Below are 18,991 nucleotides of genomic sequence, written 5' to 3' on the forward strand. Positions count from 1 at the left end.
TCTTTGTCTTAGCTACACCTGCTGAACTGCTCAAGTCTACCTGACTATTAAAGGGGTAGGATCCCTATATTCCTTGGTCACCCTAATGGGCACAAGAGCACTTCTGCCCAGTTTTGCAAGTCAGCCTTAACACTATTTCCCTCCTCCTTATAGCAAAAAATGCCAGTGACACAATCTTCCTTGTGGAAATTTATTGTTTTTAGGGTGTAGCCTAGTTCAATGTTTTATTTATCTCCCTAAAGATTTATGGTGGCCCAAGTTAGAGAGAACTACAGAAACGCTTTTCTTACCTGCATGTAAAAACTGTAGGCTGAAGCATCATGTTTTACTGCTTTTATCTCAAAGAAGAATCCATAAATGGAAATTATTTCTGAATGGTACCTTGGCTCCTGAAGTAACCAAGAGATTTTTTTAAAATGCATTTTTATCTCAGTTAATTTCAAAGTTATGTCAGCAAAAAGATCTGTAAGTATTGTGAGAGGGCCATTAAGAGAAGTCTGGATTCAATAGAGCAGCTGACCTAGTGACCTCTAAGGGGAAGGACCGTGGGAACATCGCAAAAGACTGAACAGTTGCCCATTGCTTGTGAGCTACTCTGTAGGTATGGACAAAATTCACCTTGCTAATTCTTACAACAATTTTGCCTTCACATGCCCCCAGGTTCAGTCTGTATTCATTCATTCATTCATTCATTCATTCATTCATTCATTCATTCAATTTATATACCACCCTTCCTCCTGAAAGACCCCAGGATGGCAAACACATCAACAATTGGAGGAAATGGTAAAAATGTTATAAGAACAGTTTAAAACGTTATTTTGGCCAGTGATTTCAGAGTTGGCAGCAACAGTATCTTTCAGCCAATTTTAGCATATATATATATTAAATCCTTTCTCTTTCTTTCTCTACCTGACTATTCATGCATATCCCTCCCATCGCCATGTTAGGTTATGTGAAATGTTTTGTCAGCAGACGGTCTCCTGCCCTCCATCCTGTGTAGAAATTATTCACGTTTTAATAGTGACCTACCTGTGTAAGCACCAGACCAAATCTCACTGCCTGAGTGTTAAAGTCTCTCTGAAATACCATGTCACCACCATTCTCTAGCTGAAAGGAAAAGAAAACTTCATATAGAGTTCAGGAGTTCATTTTTTTTCAGTACAACACAGGTGCCAATTCAGTGCTTTAGCCTAACATGGGTGGTTCCCATGTCTAGGAATTAGGTATACAACCTGTTACTGAAGGGGTTGTAGTACTCCCCCTGAAGGAACAAGCTTGTTGTCAGGAAATACTCCTGGATTCCAGCTAGACACAGGAGTATCAAGTGGATTCTGTGGCCAGGGATGCCAATGCCTAGCTTAGGCTGGTTCATCAACTATGACCCTTCTTGGCCTGGGACAGCCTGGACTCAGTTATCCATGTTATGGTAACTTCCTGCCTGTACTACTGCAATGTTTCCTACATGGGGCTGCCCTTGAAGATGGTGTGAAGGTTGGAGCTAGTACAGAATGTGGTGGCCAAGTTGTTAAGTGTGACAGTCTGAGAACTGTAGTTGTTTGAGGGGAACAGAGTCTCTGAACAACCCTCGGCTTCTCTCAACAAACTACAGTTCCAGGATTCTTTGGGGGAAGCCGTGACAGTTCACACCCGGGAATCATGATTTTAATGCATGCATTTTAACAAGAGATGTCCAGGGTGTGAACTGTCATGGCTTCATCATTATTGATTCATCATTATTTTCCTTAAACAATGTTAGAAATTAGGTCCATGCTTCCATGAAAACTTCTCCATTGTGCATCTGTTTTCAGTGTCCAACCTGAATGACAAGCCTCTACACACTTCAAAGCAGGCCTGGATTTTTATAGGCATAGATGTACCGTATTTTTCGCTCTATAAGACACACTAGACCATAAGACTCACCTAGTTTTTGGAGGAGGAAAACAAGAAAAAACATATTCTGAATCCCAGAAGCCAGAACAGCAAGAGGGATCGCTGCGCAGCGATCCCTCTTGCTGTTCTGGCTTCAGAGAAAGCAACACAAAGCCTTTTCATGGCATGGGGAGCGTTCCTCCCGCTGCCCTGAAGAGGCTTCATGCAGCTATCCCAGAAGCCAGAACAGCAAGAGGGATCTCTGTGCAGCGAAAGCAGCGATCCCTCTTGCTGTTCTGGCTTCTGGGATAGCTGCTCAGCCTGCATTCACTCCATAAGACGCATATATATTTCCCCTTACTTTTTAGGAGGGAAAAAGTCTTATAGAGCAAAAAATACAGTACTAGGAAAATATACCAGAGAAGAAAACTGTGAAGTTAAAAAGAACTAAAATCCCCCCATTTGCTCAGTATAGTAAGCATACCAACTCACTGCATGGTAATGATCAGACAAGATCCTCGTCAGCCACGGCAGAGGAAGGAAGTTAATTTCCCAGAGTTCCTCCAGATGCCTGCCTTTGGGAAGAAGAGAGGAAAATGAATTATTATTAAATTTCTGGTAAACAGAAAACAAAAAAGAGATGTCACTGCACCTGCTGAGTCCGTTATTATTGGTGATGCACTTGCAAGGCTTTGCAGGCACAAAGCAGAAAGAGTTTTTGGAAAGGGGAGACGCAGCAAGAATGCAAAACGGAAGCCCAGGCATGTGAGCTGGGATTTTAAGGCCACACCTTGTTGAAGAATATGAGCAGCTAAGAAGCTGTGAGGTCAACGCAGAGAGAGGAACTGATGAATTTGTCAGGAGAGAACGGGTTGCAGAAAGACAGAGAAAGGGGTGGCCCTGACCACATCATCATGTGCCCCTTCAATGTATCAGCCTCATGGGAATGCACACCCTCAACAGAAAAAAGAATCCTACCCCTGGTATGAGGGATGCGGGTGGCGCTGTGGGTTAAACCACAGAGCCTAGGACTTGCCGATCAGAAGGTCGGTGGTTCGAATCCCCGTGACGGGGTGAGCTCCGTTGCTCGGTCCCTGCTCCTGCCAACCTAGCAGTTCTAAAGCATGTCAAAGTCGAAAAGATAAATAGGTACCGCTCCGGCAGGAAGGTAAATGGCATTTCCATGCACTGCTCTGGTTCGCCAGAAGTGGCTTAGTCATGCTGGCCACATGACCCGGAAGCTGTACGCCGGCTCTCTCGGCCAATAAAACGAGATGAGCGCCGCAACCCCAGAGTTGGTCATGACTGGACCTAATGGTCAGGGTCCCTTTATCTTTACCTTTACCCCTGATATAAATCTATCCTCTCCCATCCACCTGTCTAGCTATGGCACCACCCACTTAGCTCAATCACTACTTTGTCCAAGTTGACTCTCCATTATACTTTCTGCACAGTGCCCCTTCCTGCTTTTGCTCAGCATTCCACCAAAATTAAAAACCATCAGATAAAGTTTTCTTTTTGACAACCATGCACAGATCCTCAATTGTTTCAACAACCGGGATTTGCACAGTTTGCAGGGGTGCCATTCTTCCTTCCCTGTGCTTCCGCAGGCCAGACACAAATGCCAAGAATCAGGTTTAACAACATTTGGCTGGGTTTTACATTAACCTGATTTTTGAGATGCTCACAGCACAATGAGGAAGAAATTAATCTGGGCTCTCGTCTGTGCTATTGCTGCTGAAGAATGCAGTGCTGTTTGCGTATAGCAAAGTATGCATTTCAGTTTCATGGCCAGAAATGGCTTTGCATGATGTCATCACAGTCTATTCAGGCTGAAAGAAGTCAATGTAACATGGGCTTGCTATTGAAAGCAGCTATTGTTCCAAAACAAATGTACTGACAAAGTGGGTGAATCAAAAAGATTTCTTGTTAAATGTGGTTTCTTTTAAAGGGCGCATGACAATAAGCTTCCATTCTTCTTTCCCTCTCACATCGCAAAATGTACAAAAAGTGCCTTTCACGTACTTGGTGCTGGATAAGCATGAAATAGTGAGAGGCATTACAACAGAAAGTAGAAACTTCAATGTCTGCACTTGGCTAATGCTTTTATTAAGACCAACCAACATGTCACAAAAATGTGGCAAGCCTTTGAGTTCTCCAAAACTCTCCAGGGATGGTGAGAGCCTTCTCCCATCCCTATCACCTGAACCAGAGCCTATCCGCAACCTTATAAGTTGTAAGGAATTGCTACTCGGCAGGCGAAACCCAAATGTCAACAGCCAATTCCTGCTGTGCCCCTGTCCCAATGACAGACGACACACGATGCCATAGCAAGGTCAAGCGCACAAGTCCTAAAAGTAGGGAGAGGTGGGCGAGTGTTCTGAATACACGCACCGAAAGAGGAAGCTCTGGGTCACGTGCACGGGCATAAATAGGACCCTCAAACTGTTTGGACTGCGTCCCATTGGCCAGATTGCACCCAGCTTCGAGGGACCTACCAATCGGGTGTTGTGGCTGTCCAATCATACCCACCCACAACACAGGGTGTTGGTTTTCCAAGTCCCACCGCAGTACGTACCCTCTTTAAGGGAGGACCCGATTTCTAGTATCATGGAATGTTGAATTTGTTTCAAAAAAGAGATAGCTGCAATGGCTTTTGCCAAAACGAATGGAGGAAACACATAAAGAAAATATGCATGGAATGTTTTGGATACATGGGTGGTCTCCGGTGCTACATCTACTCAGAGTAGACCCAATGTGCATGGCTAATTTAGTTTAATTAATTTCAGTAGGTCTACTCTAAGCAGACCTTAGTTAGAAATGACTCTCTATTTGCAGTTATATACATGCATATACTAGTAGTTTTGTGTCTGTGTGTTATATGCGTGCACGCACGCACACGCACACACACACACACATTCCTTGTGCATTTCCTCCAAGTATTTAAACCGTCTTATTGCAACTAAGCCCAAGTATGTGTAATGGAAGTAATCACATGCTCTTCCCCTGTAAACTCCTGCTTCCAGTTCCTTCCTCTGCTCCTTCCTATCTCTCTATTTTAAGATTATAAGCCCCTTGGGGTAGAGACTTCTGAAACCTGTTATTTGCAAAGTGCCATATGCATATGTAATTTTATATTAAAGAGGGCAGAGCAGACCTATGGAGTGGGGCACACAAAATTTGGGAGTACATTTTTATTTGAAAATGCGACAGTATGTTTAGGTTCTAAAGAAAAAGTAAACTTACTTGAAGTGATGCCATGTAAACGGAGGGACTGAAAAATAGCTATGTATCGCTGTCCTACTTCCCTTTCCAGGAAGGCACATATCTTGGGTAAGCTAAAAACAAAACAATGGAGCAGAAAACTTTGTTTAAACCCAGCATGATTTCCTATCCAAGCTTAGTATTGCTATAGCTATTATTCATTTTCTACATGGAAAGCATCGGCAAACATTACGAGTGCAAATAGATTATTATGTGAGGTTTCTGTGCACATGCTGAAATGCCAAAATGTGTCACTGCAATGAGTTATGCATGTGATTCTCATATGCAAGGCAAGTGAGATTCTACATGCATTTATTTCAGGCTTTGCCCAAGACAAAACTGATTTCCTAGTATAAAAGATATCAATGGTAATGCAGCAGTAAGAATTAACTCTGTATTAATGTACCATTTTTATATGTAACTGTGTATTTTTGTAATATTTTGTTTTAAGTGCCTGTTGTTGCTTCAGCTGTTTTGTACACTGCTTAGAGATATTTTTAATATATTAAGTGGTAAGGAAATTAAGTAATCAATCAATCAATCAATCAATCAATCAATCGTTTCCCCAGGTAGGTTCTCCAAACATCTACCTTGATGTTATTCTTAATCTACCCTGTCTTCTCCCCACCCTTGCCACAGACACAAACACACTAGCTTCAGTCATTTTTCCTCCCCCTGCCCTCTTTTCCACTGAGTCTGCAAAGAGATCAGAAGTTTTTATTCTGTTTTCAGCTAGCCACAGTTTAGCGTTACATTCACTCTGAGGTACAGTGGGCAATTGTAAGTGTGGTCTAATGAAATAAGCCAGCTTCATAAACCAATCTTTGAGGTTGGCTTGGTTCAGTAAATCATGGTTTGCCCTGGTTCAGACATAACAATAAACTGTGGTTACTTAGAAATGGAAGGAAATGTGTCTGATCACACACACCGTGAAACATGAGGGGAGGTGTGCAAGCTCAAAGTTCACCTAGACAGGCTCATTTAATGATAAACCATAGTTTATTATTACGTCCAAATGTAGCCACCATTCAAGCATATGATTTTACAATTGGGGGTGGGGTGTTTTTTTTTTCTTTTCACCTCAAAGTTTTATATGAGAGTGACATACAAAGAATAATTCACTAAAAAAACCCAACCCTCTGAAAGGTTATATGAAAGGTTTCTTAGAGGTTGCTTCAAAGGTTGACTGCATTATTAACAGCCGGAAATATCTAACCAACCATTTAGGTTATATAATGATTAATAGGAAATAGGAGCTGTGTGAGGCCAAATCCTTGCCAGGGAGGAGGAAGCCAGGAACACAGAGCTGGTAGACTAAACAAAAGGGTTCACTGATCTAAGTGGAGTCCTCAGGTAATATCTGATAAACAATCCAAATTTTTCCAAATGAGTGAAGCAAGCCAGTGTCATTGCTAGTTTTCTGTTTTACTTTGTATTTTTTAAAAGTGCCTACATTAACCATTCCAAAGAATCCACCTTCATCTCCCCAGGGAAGTGTCAATTATAATGTTTCTGTCATTATGCTTTTTCATATTCTACTAGGGAAGACACATAATAACCCTTGGTGGCAGAGGGAAATCCCATGCCCCCCCCCCAAAAAACCCATCCCCAAATCCACATGCAGATTACAAAAGGGGGGGGGAATCCTGAAGCTGGGAAATTTGGCTCACAAGGTGGCATGTCCTACCCCTTGAAATTTTTGAGTTTTGTCTTTGAACAGCTAATCCCCCTATGCTGTATCACAAGCATGTCTACTCAAAATTGAGTTCGATAGGACTTAAAGGTAAAGGTAAAGGTACCCCTGCCCGTACGGGCCAGTCTTGCTAGACTCTGGGGTTGTGCGCCCATCTCACTCAAGAGGCCAGGGGCCAGCGCTGTCCGGAGACACTTCCGGGTCACGTGGCCAGCGTGACATCGCTGCTCTGGCGAGCCAGAGCCGCACACGGAAATGCCGTTTACCTTCCCGCTGGTAAGCGGTCCCTATTTATCTACTTGCACCCGGAGGTGCTTTCGAACTGCTAGGTTGGCAGGCGCTGGGACCGAGCAGCGGGAGCGCACCCCGCCGCAGGGATTCGAACCGCCGACCTTTCGATCGGCAAGTCCTAGGTGCTGAGGCTTTAACCCACAGCGCCACCTGCGTCCCTCGATAGGACTTACTCCCATGTAATTCTGCACAGGTTTGCATCCTAAAGGCCCTTTGAGCCCACTGAACTAGTTCCACAGTTTGGATCCTGCCTAAATCTCTGCCCATTCCTGTTTATGGATCTTTGCTGGACATTTTTCTCACTACTGTATACTTCTTTTCATGGGTATTTCTTTGCCGAAGAACAAAGGTATGCCACAATAGACCCAACTCTAATTCACAGTCATTCATTAAGGAAGCTCTGAATGAAACGATTCCCCAAGCCCCACCTCCACTCCTGGCTTCTTTTTCAGCGTTCATTTGCAACAGTGCTCTCCCTAGATACTTTGAATACTTTATTTTTATAGATGCAAGGCAACCGGAAGTAAGTTCTCTGAAATCGAAGCAACCCACACCCTGCCTTTGAAAGGTCAGAGAAGAATCAGATGCCTGATGCTGCAGTTCACTTCAAAAGGCAGAAAGGAACTGCAAAGTGGTTTTTTCCTCCGCTTTACACAATAGATCACTTTCAGCGACTTTACACAGAAAACAGCTGTTTTCTCTGCACATTATATTTGAGCTGAATGCACTACTTAAACACACAGGGATATTCACATTCTAATTATTGGAAGGCACTCTCTTGAGTAAGCATATTTGAACTAAGCATATTTTTATACGAACTATTTGAACTAAGCATATTTTAAAAGACTTATTTGCCTTCTAGAATACCGCTGTGCCTCTATTCTCCATTATCTTGCAATGTCCAAAAGTTTGTTCAAACACTCAAAAAGTTAAGGAATGCTTGAGCACTGAAATACAGCTTTATAATGCTATTTCAGTTTATTTCAGGAATTTCCATCCCACTCTTCAGGTAACAGACTGCTCCCAGCAGGTAACAGGGTAAAATATTTAAACAATATGAAGTACATTTCTTTGGCACCTCACTTCCCATCTGTGACTGAACCAAGTTCACATTCACAAAGCAAGCTTCCCTTAACCTCTGCAAAACCCTACCTCTCCCCCGTGAAATTTATCCCTAGGAATTGGGGGATATTTGGGAATGGGTTACGGCATGAGTGTCTATCAATTGTGTGTGTGTGTGTGTGTTTGTTTGTTTGTTTGTTTGTTTGTGTGTGTGTGTGTGTGGTGGGGAGTTAGCAGAAATCACCCCCCTTACATGAAGGGAGGAGCACAGCCACAGAAAGCGGCTTAAAACTCATATGGTTGGAGCTGAGTGGTTAGTGTCAGAATAGGACTTTTGTGGGGGGCGGCGGCTATCAAAGTCCCATTCAGTCATGAAGCTCACCAGCTGACCTTGGGCCAGTCACTATCTCTCAGCCTAACCTACCCCCATAGGGTTGTTGCAAGGATAAATTGAGGAGGTGGTTAACCAAGTACACCAACCTTAGCTTTCTAGAGGAACGTATAAATACAACAAACAAATAAACAGATTTATACAATTATAAACTGTTTGGAGAAACCCAAACCTTAAGCTCCCTTTGGCTGGTGGAATTAGCTTTATGGTTCTTTGGACAATGGCCAATAACTGGGTACTGGCAGCTGTGTAGAGATTCTCCTACAGCTGCATGGGTAAACTGTATGAGGAGTGGCTTTAAACTAGCTCAAAGCTACCTCATTTCTGGTGCAGCTGCCGAACAATGCTAAGCTTTGTGCATCTGCTTCTTTGTTGTTCTTTTCTGGAAAGGCACGTGCCAGCTCAAGGGATTCCCCTTGATTTGATTCAGCAATCCTCTTTAGCAGACTATTTTTGTGCAAACTGAAAACTGTGCTTGGAACATTTGCACCTGTTAAATTATAATAAACAAACACCACTGTGCTGATCATAGAATTTGCTCCCATTTTTTTTTTAAAAAAAGATATAAAATGGTCACACTTACTAACTTGCTAGATTGGGCTTTCCAGACCTACTATATATGACTGAAATCCAAAAGAGAGATAAGCACACTTTCAGCCTGAGAAACCAATGTGCTAAAGCATGCATAACTCTTGTGTTCAACTGCAGTCATCAGATGCAAGTAAGTCCCACTGAAATCAACAGGACTTACTTTCCAATAATATGTTTATAATTGTTATGTACTGAGTTGAATAGGATCCAAAAGGCAGCAGTCTAATTGGTTCTAGAACAATAGGATTCAGAATGCAGTAGTCTGATTGGTCCTAGAACAATAGGATTCAGAATGCAGCAGTCTGATTGGTCCACAGGAGCCACCCAATCCAGCTCCAGGTGGAAGTGAATCTGCAACCTGATTGGCCTACAGGTGAATCCTGGAATTAGCCAATCACGTGGGGCCCATTGTGTAAATAATGTATATAAAGCAGACATTCTGGGGGAACTTCCATTCCTCCTCACTACTATGAGCAGAATAAAGAGCATGAAATCCACACTCGACTCCGAGTATATTTCAATAATTGTCCCTGTTTCAACACACCCTATTGGTTTGATTCCCATTCATCATGTTTAAAGGGGTCTCACTGAAAACTGGATAACCAACAGCGGACTTCAAGTTCCAGTGTGTCGTATTACTTAATGCACAAATGCAGCACTCTCCTTTTCTGTTTCCAGATGCCCTAGATAGCAGCAGGTTACATAAAGTAATCCTCAACTAAATAAATACAGATGTGTAAATGACAAAACATTTAAACTGAAGGGAACTTAAGTGGGAGTGTTAGAACAGGTTTAGTGCAAACTGGGGGTGTAGCTAGTTAACTGCAACTCCTGACTGCAAAATCATTGGGAAAACAGAATGCTTCAGCACAGTGGATGTTGCAAAGCAATGCATGCTACTTTAAATGTGAACTGCGTAGTTGCAATCTGGCATCACACTCAACTTGCACATGTGTGCATCGTAAAATTTCTCATTTTCCACTAGGTTTTCATATAAAAAGTACTTCTTGGGTAAAACTAGTAAATACTGATTCACCCACAACTCATTTCCTATCTCCTGGTGAAATGAAAGAGAGAGAGAGAGAGGAGAGGAGAGGTTGATTCCAAGCGGGGAGCTTCATTTTGAGCCAAACAGTATTTTCTTTATACTGATATATGACTCATAGGAAAGAATGTCTTATGGGAATAGTAACAACAACAACAAAACAGCAATGTCAAGAAGATCTGTTTGAGGACAGCGGGAAGAACAAAGATAATGAAAAGCATTTTCATGTGAGAGGCTTGAAATCCATTCACTGCTTATTATTTCAGTTTAAAAGGTGAATGTGGGGCCTACCTCTGCCATTGTATTACTTCTCCCGACTGACCCCCTCCTCTCTTTCTTCTCCAAAACCACCTTCTGCACCCTCAAAGCAGTTTACAAAATATGTGATTGAATCCCACCCAAAAACAGTGGCGCCTGGAAGTGCTTAGTGTCATCAGCTGCAGGAATACTCTGGGTTTCTCCAGATGACCTATTTATTGAGCATTCATCCTCATTCACCTGGACAAAGTGTATGCGGAGGTCAGGTTGTATTTGGTCTTTGCTGAGCATTTGTTCTGAATTGTTTGTGTATATGTCTTCCTGTTAACTACTGTTCATGCCACACTTTTCAGTGCATTTCCTCATCACTTTCCTAACCAGAGGAAATCTTTTTAAGTGGATTTGTTAGGCTAGGGCAACAGAGTGTTTTCATCTACTCTAAGGGTGTGCACATAGAACATTTTATTCTAAAATCAAAAGCTCTTGGTTTTTTTTCTAGGTAAGCCACATACAATTTAGAGCTATTGCTTACTTTTTGCCCCTGAAAAGCACTTCTTGGGAGACTGGTTTCATACGAAATAATAAAAGCTCATTGCAGATTGATTCTGCATTATCTTGGTCTATTTGAAGATAGAGGTAGGCAGCAGGGCAATGTGTGTATCCACACCTGTCCAATGAAACTGTGGGTGGGTGTATACTATGATGCAATCACTGCTTCCTTCTTCATTCACCTGAGGTATGCTCAGTGATGGGAAGGTGGATAATCTCACCAAGGGGAGGATTTTCAAATACGTATCCCAAAAAAGACACCAACCCTTGCGGATGGCAGCATCTAGAATTAATCTAGAATGAAAGCAGCATGATGAGCTTGAGCATAAATGATTCCAGATGAGAAAAACTACACTTCCGTGCCACAAACAGATTAGTACCTACACAGCATAATTACGCTAACCTAAACTTCTGGTACATGCTTGAATCCCCCCTGCAAAATACTGACTGTTGAGAGGGGCCCTGAAACTCTCTCGTTCTGAAGGGTTGTATTTTTATATTTTGGGGTTTATCCCCTCATACATGTGTGTGTTTAATGCTGTTTCTTTACTGTATTGGAGGACGGTGTCAGCAGCTTTCTGCTCTGTGAGCGATTGCGCTTTTAGACTTTATAGAAGCTTTAAAATATGTACAATTGATATGAATAGGTGTGTAGAGTAGGGATTTTAAAAATACATTTAATTACCTGCTAAAATATGTGAGGACGGTATCGTAAGATGGAATTATCTGAATTTTGGGGTTCTGTTGTAGGAAGACCCAGCATAGTGCAGTTCGCAGGAGATGAAATTCATTGAAAGTAAATAACCTGCAAGGCAAAACAAAATCTTTTTGAACTACCAGTTTGTATGGTGTCTGTATTTGTCTAAAAAATAGTTACATCATTATTTTAAGTGTAGACATTAAGTGTAAATTATTTTCCTCAGATAACCATATTTTCCTGTTTTGCTTATTTTTAAGAACTGGATACAACCACTTCAAGTTAGTTTAATTTACTTTAGCACATTGATCAGCATGTCATCAGGCATATTTTTTAACTGCAGTTCCACACAGAACACTTGACATGACATGTAAGTTACAAGTCCCCCATATGGCAAAAACAACCATTTCAGTAGTATTGAAAGACACAAATGCTCAGTTTTTCATGGGTACATTTCAGATTTCTGTTGGGGCCGGGACAAGATGTAGCAAAGTCAAAAGTCCCAAGCAAACCTTGGCTACATTCAAAGTTAAATTGTGAAACATCAGTACAATATTAATATTAAAGGTGCCCTTGCAGAATGAGATATTGTCTGAAACAAAGACAGTGTGTGTCCTGTCACTGCATAGGCACTGTTTTTTCTCAGGCCCTTGGGGTTTCCTGTACTTCTGCTATTGGTTTATTCCTGTTTCATGCAATGATGCACCTGCTTTCTTGGGTGTTCCTGTGTTCCTGACCTTGTATTTTAGGCCAGTGCTGCCTTTACCTCTCCAGTGGCCTACCTGATGTTCAGCCTATTCAGTTTGGACCTCTGACTTGCAAACTACTTGGTTTTTGAGCTAACATAGTGAAAACCCATTTTCCTGGCTTCATCCATCTACAGATTAGGATGTTCAGCAGAATCTTACTTAACTAGACAGAAGCTTTTGAGAAAGTCACATGGCAGCGAGGAAACTTAAGGACAGCTCTTTAAAACTTTTGTGGGAGGAAGCTAATTGCTTTCCGAGAAGGGCAAAGTTAATGAACTGCTCAGATAAGACAAGAGTCTATTTAAAGACAAGAAGCATGGAAAATGTGTCTAGCTTTCAGCAACATTTTGGAAGTAAAAGCAGGCAGTCTTTAAAAGTCATTGGGAAAGGGATCTTTGCAAAAAGCAGACATTCTGTCCAAACACTATAAATAAATCTGCAAAACAAGGAGCTTATAGCTGCCCCTGGGAGCCACCAAGTGTTTTAGCGGAAGCAAGAATCTAAAATGGATGGTGGTGGGAAAGCAGCAATAATTTATTTCTCACCCCTTCATCAACCCTCAGTTTTGATATAGCACAGCTCTTGGATATCTGATTTTGATTACCTTCAGGAACAAGGAACAGATCTTCTCCAATGCCCAACCACAGACATTTAATGTCCCCATAGCTGTGTGATCAAGTGGGAACTAGGAGAATGGCCTTGACCGTGGGATCTAGGGGGATCTAGGGCTGGAAAGGTCTGTCAGTTCTGGTTCTCTCTGTTACTCATTTGTCATCAATGTTCCATATTTTGCAGCAATTTGCCTTAAAAAAAACCCTCTTGAAAATTCATCAGCATCTTAATGTGAATTTCTCCTAATAAACACATTTTAATACACAGTTTTGAGTAATGTATACATTTTTTGAAAGCAATCCTCCCTAACAGACTGCATTTTTGTATGTATTTTCACTCGTATCTTCATTTCCACACACACTTTCCCACTGATATATGCATTTTTGTAATCATTGTTTGCTTGGAGAACTTCATGAAATTTGAATAAGTGCATGTAGGTACCTGTTCACGTATTGTTCTGGAAAGTGCAAATTTTAGAAGACTTTTAGAAGACACCTGAAGGCAGCCCTGTTTAGGGAAGTTTTAAATGTTTGATGCTTTGTCGCAATATTATTATTATTATTATTGTTGTTGTTGTTGTTGTTATGATTATTATATTGGGAACCACCAATAATAATTTATTTTTATTTTTATTATTACATTTGATAGATTTGACTTTAAATGTGTACTGAATTTCTCCTCCATCCCTAGTGGATGTACATCTATACTGCGGGCAAAAGGTCCCAGGACCCCAGAATCTCCAGGTTGTGCTGGGAGAAGCTCCCTCTTTGAAACCCTTGGGAGTTGCTGCCAATCATTCTAGACAATACTGCGCTGGATGGACCAATGGTTTGACTTAGTATGAGGCAACAACGTTCTTACTGAGTTCCTATGTTGCTGTGATAGCCTTCCCTGTAGAACAGCACAGGAACTGGCATCTGTGCTCACTGCAACTCAATTCTCATGATGATCAAGCGTTCTTTGCTGACCCTACATCTTATTTTTTTGGGGGGGGGGGCGTATTTGCTAATATGCACTATTTGACTCCTATCTAGCTCCAGACCTCCATCACTAGAATAGAACAAGGGCAGGCACAGTGTTGCCACATCTGAAACATTGTCAAATGTAGTTGACAAATGCACATCCTTCATTTCAGAAGCTCCGAGGTAGATCACCTGCTTTGAATGTAAAAAGCCCCCATTGCCATTTCTGACAAAATCTCTGGGCCTTAATAATTATGTGATTAGCAATCACATTGTGTGCTTAAAAAAACAAAAACAAGGTGAATAGGGACAATTGTTCTCAGGAATGCAACATGCGAAGACAAGGTATTTAAGCCTCCCCCACACCACTTCTCCTATCGGTGAAAATTGTGCCTCCTTCAGTGCATCAATGAGCATTAGGGAAAAAACCTTGCACTGGGCAGCCCCTGCCAGCCAGGACTAGACAGTGGACAGAGGTGAGCCAAAGATCTAAAGCAGATTCAAATGATACCTGAAATCAGTCTGCAAATCAAAGGAAACCTGCTGAATCCACGTGAGAAACCTTTAACGCCCTAGCAAAGCTAAGTCACACACAGAAAATCTAATTCACAAGGCAGGCTCTTACTCCCAATGTGACATGTCACAGACGTAAATTCCCAGTGTGACATGTCATAGGCATAAAAACAATCTATTTTGCTCAAGTTAAGTAAGACTTTCCCCGGAATTAGGTTGCTGCTTCATAACACATCCGCTAGGACAGTGGTTTTCATAAGAGAGCAATTACAGTGGCCATAAAACAGAGAACTTCTGGTCAAGTCAATATTAGGTTTCATTTTAAAAACAACTTGTGGAGTGGCAGAATCCAAAGAAAACCAACCGTCATGTCTACTAAATCCTTTGCTCACAAGAGTCAATAGCCTCCATCTGATGGGCATATTCCCTCTATACTAAAAGTTCCTTCTCCAAACAAAGGTTGCACCTGATCATTCCTGCTTACCAAAATGAATGAGGAAATAAAAAGGTAAAGGTAAAGGTACCCCTGCCCGTACGGGCCAGTCTTGCCAGACTCTGGGGTTGTGCGCCCATCTCACTCAAGAGGCCAGGGGCCAGCGCTGTCCGGAGACACTTCCGGGTCACGTGGCCAGCGTGACATCGCTGCTCTGGCGAGCCAGAGCCACACAAGGAAACGCCATTTACCTTCCCGCTAGAAAGCGGTCCCTATTTATCTACTTGCACCCGAGGGTGCTTTCGAACTGCTAGGTTGGCAGGCGCTGGGACTGAGCAACAGGAGCGCACCACGCCGTGGGGATTCGAACCGCCGACCTTTCGATCGGCAAGCCCTAGGCGCTGAGGCATTTACCCACAGCGCCACCCGCGTCCCACATGAGGAAATAGCATCCATCAAATCTGCGATTTTGAAAAGCGAACAGTCGTTCACAGCACATAGCTTAGCACCTGGGCCTTTCCAACTTATTACTTGGGTGGAGTAGGCGAATGACTGTTTATAGACCTCTTAAGAAATGACTGGATGGTGGACAGTCAAAAATATTAAGCAATTATATCTATCAGCAGCTATTTATGTGGATGTGAGGTTTAACTCTTTCCTCCCCTTTCTGTGGAGGTGACTGAGAGTAAGCTGGAGGCCCAGCCAGTGCCAGCACCTCCATCCAAGGATAAGAGAGACGCCAACACCAACATGAACAAACCTTGCAGACCCAGCCCGCTCAAATGAGTGCCCATTTACTTGCCTAGTCCCAAGATGACAACCACTTGTTGCACTATGAGTTGCGCCTGCCGTACTCTTCAAAAGGAAGGTGCAGGGAGCCTGTCGCTTGTTGGATCAATGTCTTAGCTTGCACTTAAAGGTAAAGGTAAAGGTACCCCTGCCCGTACGGGCCAGTCTTGACAGACTCTGGGGTTGTGCGCCCATCTCACTCAAGAGGCCTGGGGCCAGCGCTGTCCGGAGACACTTCCGGGTCACGTGGCCAGCGTGACAAAGCTGCATCTGGCGAGCCAGAGCCGCACACGGAAACGCCGTTTACCTTCCCGCTGGTAAGCGGTCCCTATTTATCTACTTGCACCCGGAGGTGCTTTCGAACTGCTAGGTTGGCAGGCGCTGGGACCGAGCAGCGGGAGCGCACCCCGCCGCAGGGATTCGAACCGCCGACCTTTCAATCGGCAAGTCCTAGGCGCTGAGGCTTTAACCCACAGCGCCACCTGTGTCCCTAGCTTGCACTTAACCACGTGCTTATACCTCTTATGTACCTGCTGCACCTTGTAACCTGTGCCTTACCTATGTCCCAACCTGTTTTATCCATTAAAGCTATTGGATGGGAGTTCCAGAACTGGGAGTTCAAATTCCTCATCCAGAGCCAGCACACACAGAGAGGCTTATCTACAGTGGCACTGTATCAAATGGGCCTATCCAGGGAGGTTCAGTTTTATAAATGGGCTGCTATATTTTCACTGCTGATTTGGAACCTTTTAATTTCTCCTGGATTTTTTTTTGGGGGGGGGGAGGGAGTTTTATGTTGCTTTATCTGCTGTTTTAAAACTCTTGTTGTAATGTGTGCATATTATTATATTATTTTAATGTGAAAGCCACATAGATTTTTTTTTTAATCTGAAAGGGAGGGTTATAAATATATGAATAGTATTACATAAAGCCCCAAAACACTAATGCCTATGATGTATATAGTATCTGGCAGAAGGCAGTGCTGCAGAATATATATTGTCAGGTCCGTATCTATTCCCCATATATACTGATGTGCTATGAAAGCATTGTATCCATTTGCTCTCTTCAGAACTCCTGCTCTCCATTTTCATCAATGAAAAGAACCCAATGGACTTGTGATCCCACTTCCTGTAGCTTTCTAGACAGCAGAACCCTTCAAAGACCTGTTTATTAAGCCTTCGTCCTGATTTGCCTGCACAAAGCATCCTTTTATAGAACAAAGTATTGCACGTCCCTCTGACCTTGAAGATCTGATCACTTTCTGCAGTAGTTCCAGGGGCAGCTGCCGCAGGTGAATCTGAGAGCCAAGCTGTGCGACAAGGTTCACCTCTATCCATCTTTCACATTCGGTGATCAAGGTGGGCTGCTGATACTGATTTCAAGGAAGGGGAGAAAAGTGTCAAAGAAATTCTGAACTCTGGGACCATCTTGTGGTGGAAACTGGAAATGGAGACATCATATGCAGATTGAAACTAAAAGTACGAAAAATATTGGATTTTAAGTGCCCACCTAAAATGTATAGTGTGAATACGATTAAGTCACATATTGTCCAGATTTGCTGCTGTCAGGGGCAATGCTATTTGCTTGAAATCTCAAGTGCGGAGGGTGCTGTTGCAGTCCAGTTCTGCTTGGAGGTTTCTCTAGGCATCTGGATGACCACTGTGAGGAGAACAGATTGCTGGATTGCGTGAGCTTTGGCCTGATCCAGCAGTCTCATCCTAAATTATTATTTTCCTGCTGAGTCTGCACTTAATGCAAACCCGGTTATGTTCCTCTGTCACTGTTCTGCAGAAGATTATCACCTTCTGTCTTGGAGACAGGCATATTTCTTTAAGAACTTCCTTCCTGCACCACTAAAGGGGTGTTCAGACACCCACAGCCCACACACCTGGGAGGGAGGAGAGAGAGATTGTGTCCCCAGTGGCTACACAGTCAATGCAAACATGTAGCCTCCTTTTACATAAACACTGAACATGGGGCTCTCAGTGGGCATGGTCAGAGGTCAAAGCGAATGGGTGTGGCAGATAGTGTCCTATCAAACCTCCATTCATTTGTTCAATGCATGCATAGAAGCAAGTTCTCTGGACACCGCCCCCACAAGAGGCAATCAGAGGGTGAGGGAATAAGATCAAGAAAACAGAAGCCCAGTTGCTACAGAGAAAAGCCAAGCATGCAAAGAGGGCTTTAGAAAATGGCAGAGGTGCAAATGTCAGGAACAAGTGGGTCCATGAACATTCACCAGGCTCAGCTAAATGCAAATCCATCAGGTTTACAGCTCACCTTGCAGCCTGCGGAATAATAGCTGCAGACGCTGGCTGGGCAAATGCTTCTTCTCATAACCTGCACACACCTTGGGGGGCAGGAAGAGAGAAAAGGCTATTAATGAGAGTTGTGAGCATAAGAAATCGAGAAAAAGAAGCAGGAGAGCCATTCACCAATCTCCTGGGCAAAGCTTCAGTAATATCACTGCTACCACACCTGGATTCTCTCCCCCAACCCAACCCAACCCAGTTCAAACAGCAGCATCTTTTCCAACAGTAGTGCAGTAGGAAAGGACCATCTTAAAACAAATATTTATATGGCCAATCACCAAACAGTTTAATTATTTATATGGCAAAGCCCTTGATTAAGAGCAATGTTTGTCCCCAGAAGGCCAAAATGGATGTGACTGAGGGTTGGTACCAATATGACTTGCAAATAAATAAAAACACACGAAAAATGAAACAAAATTAAAAATCATTCTGTGAAATTCAGTATAGGTTCTTGTGATTCCTAGGCAACACTCCTTACTTCCAGCTACTCTGCTATGCATTTTGGAAAGTTGTTTGCCTGTCTGCTATGCGTTTGGGTATTGTAAGAAAATTCTATGCTCAAATTCTGTGGATATGTCTATATGGGTATGAAAAAGAAATATGACTGTGTCCTAAAAATATGTTGATTTCACCAGCTACTGAGATAAAATGGTCTTTGCCAAGACTTGCATGTCAAGCTCAGTCAGAACTCTTTTTTTTTTTTAAAGGCAGTTTTAAAAATATAGGCAACTCTTCCAGTAAAACAACAACCCAGATGATTCATTCCACATCTCTTGGCAGGCTAAGGGCGTCAACATGTGCTTTTGCCGGGTGACAGGAGGACATTTTTCTACCATTCTCTCACTCTAATAATGCCTAATTTAGGATGGTCGTGCCAAGAGACACAGAAAATTCTGCCAAGAAGAAATGCT

General features: G+C 42.7%; 1 protein-coding gene across 1 annotated transcript in view; it reads right to left on the minus strand.

The window, feature by feature from the left end:
- Positions 1–18,991, minus strand: part of BTBD16 (BTB domain containing 16) — a 28,799-nt gene that overhangs the window by 1,307 nt on the left and 8,501 nt on the right. Inside the window, exons 9-15 of the mRNA XM_083741385.1 lie at positions 18,049–18,118; positions 17,010–17,140; positions 11,699–11,818; positions 5,116–5,207; positions 2,362–2,444; positions 1,030–1,107; positions 291–389 (exon numbers count right to left, since the gene is read on the minus strand). Coding sequence (XP_083597511.1) covers positions 291–389; positions 1,030–1,107; positions 2,362–2,444; positions 5,116–5,207; positions 11,699–11,818; positions 17,010–17,140; positions 18,049–18,118 — 673 coding nt within the window. The remainder of the gene's footprint in view (positions 1–290; positions 390–1,029; positions 1,108–2,361; positions 2,445–5,115; positions 5,208–11,698; positions 11,819–17,009; positions 17,141–18,048; positions 18,119–18,991) is intronic.

The sequence above is a fragment of the Podarcis gaigeae genome (assembly GCF_964106915.1).
Source record: "Podarcis gaigeae genome assembly, chromosome: 5".
Classification (NCBI taxonomy): Eukaryota; Metazoa; Chordata; class Lepidosauria; order Squamata; family Lacertidae; genus Podarcis; species Podarcis gaigeae.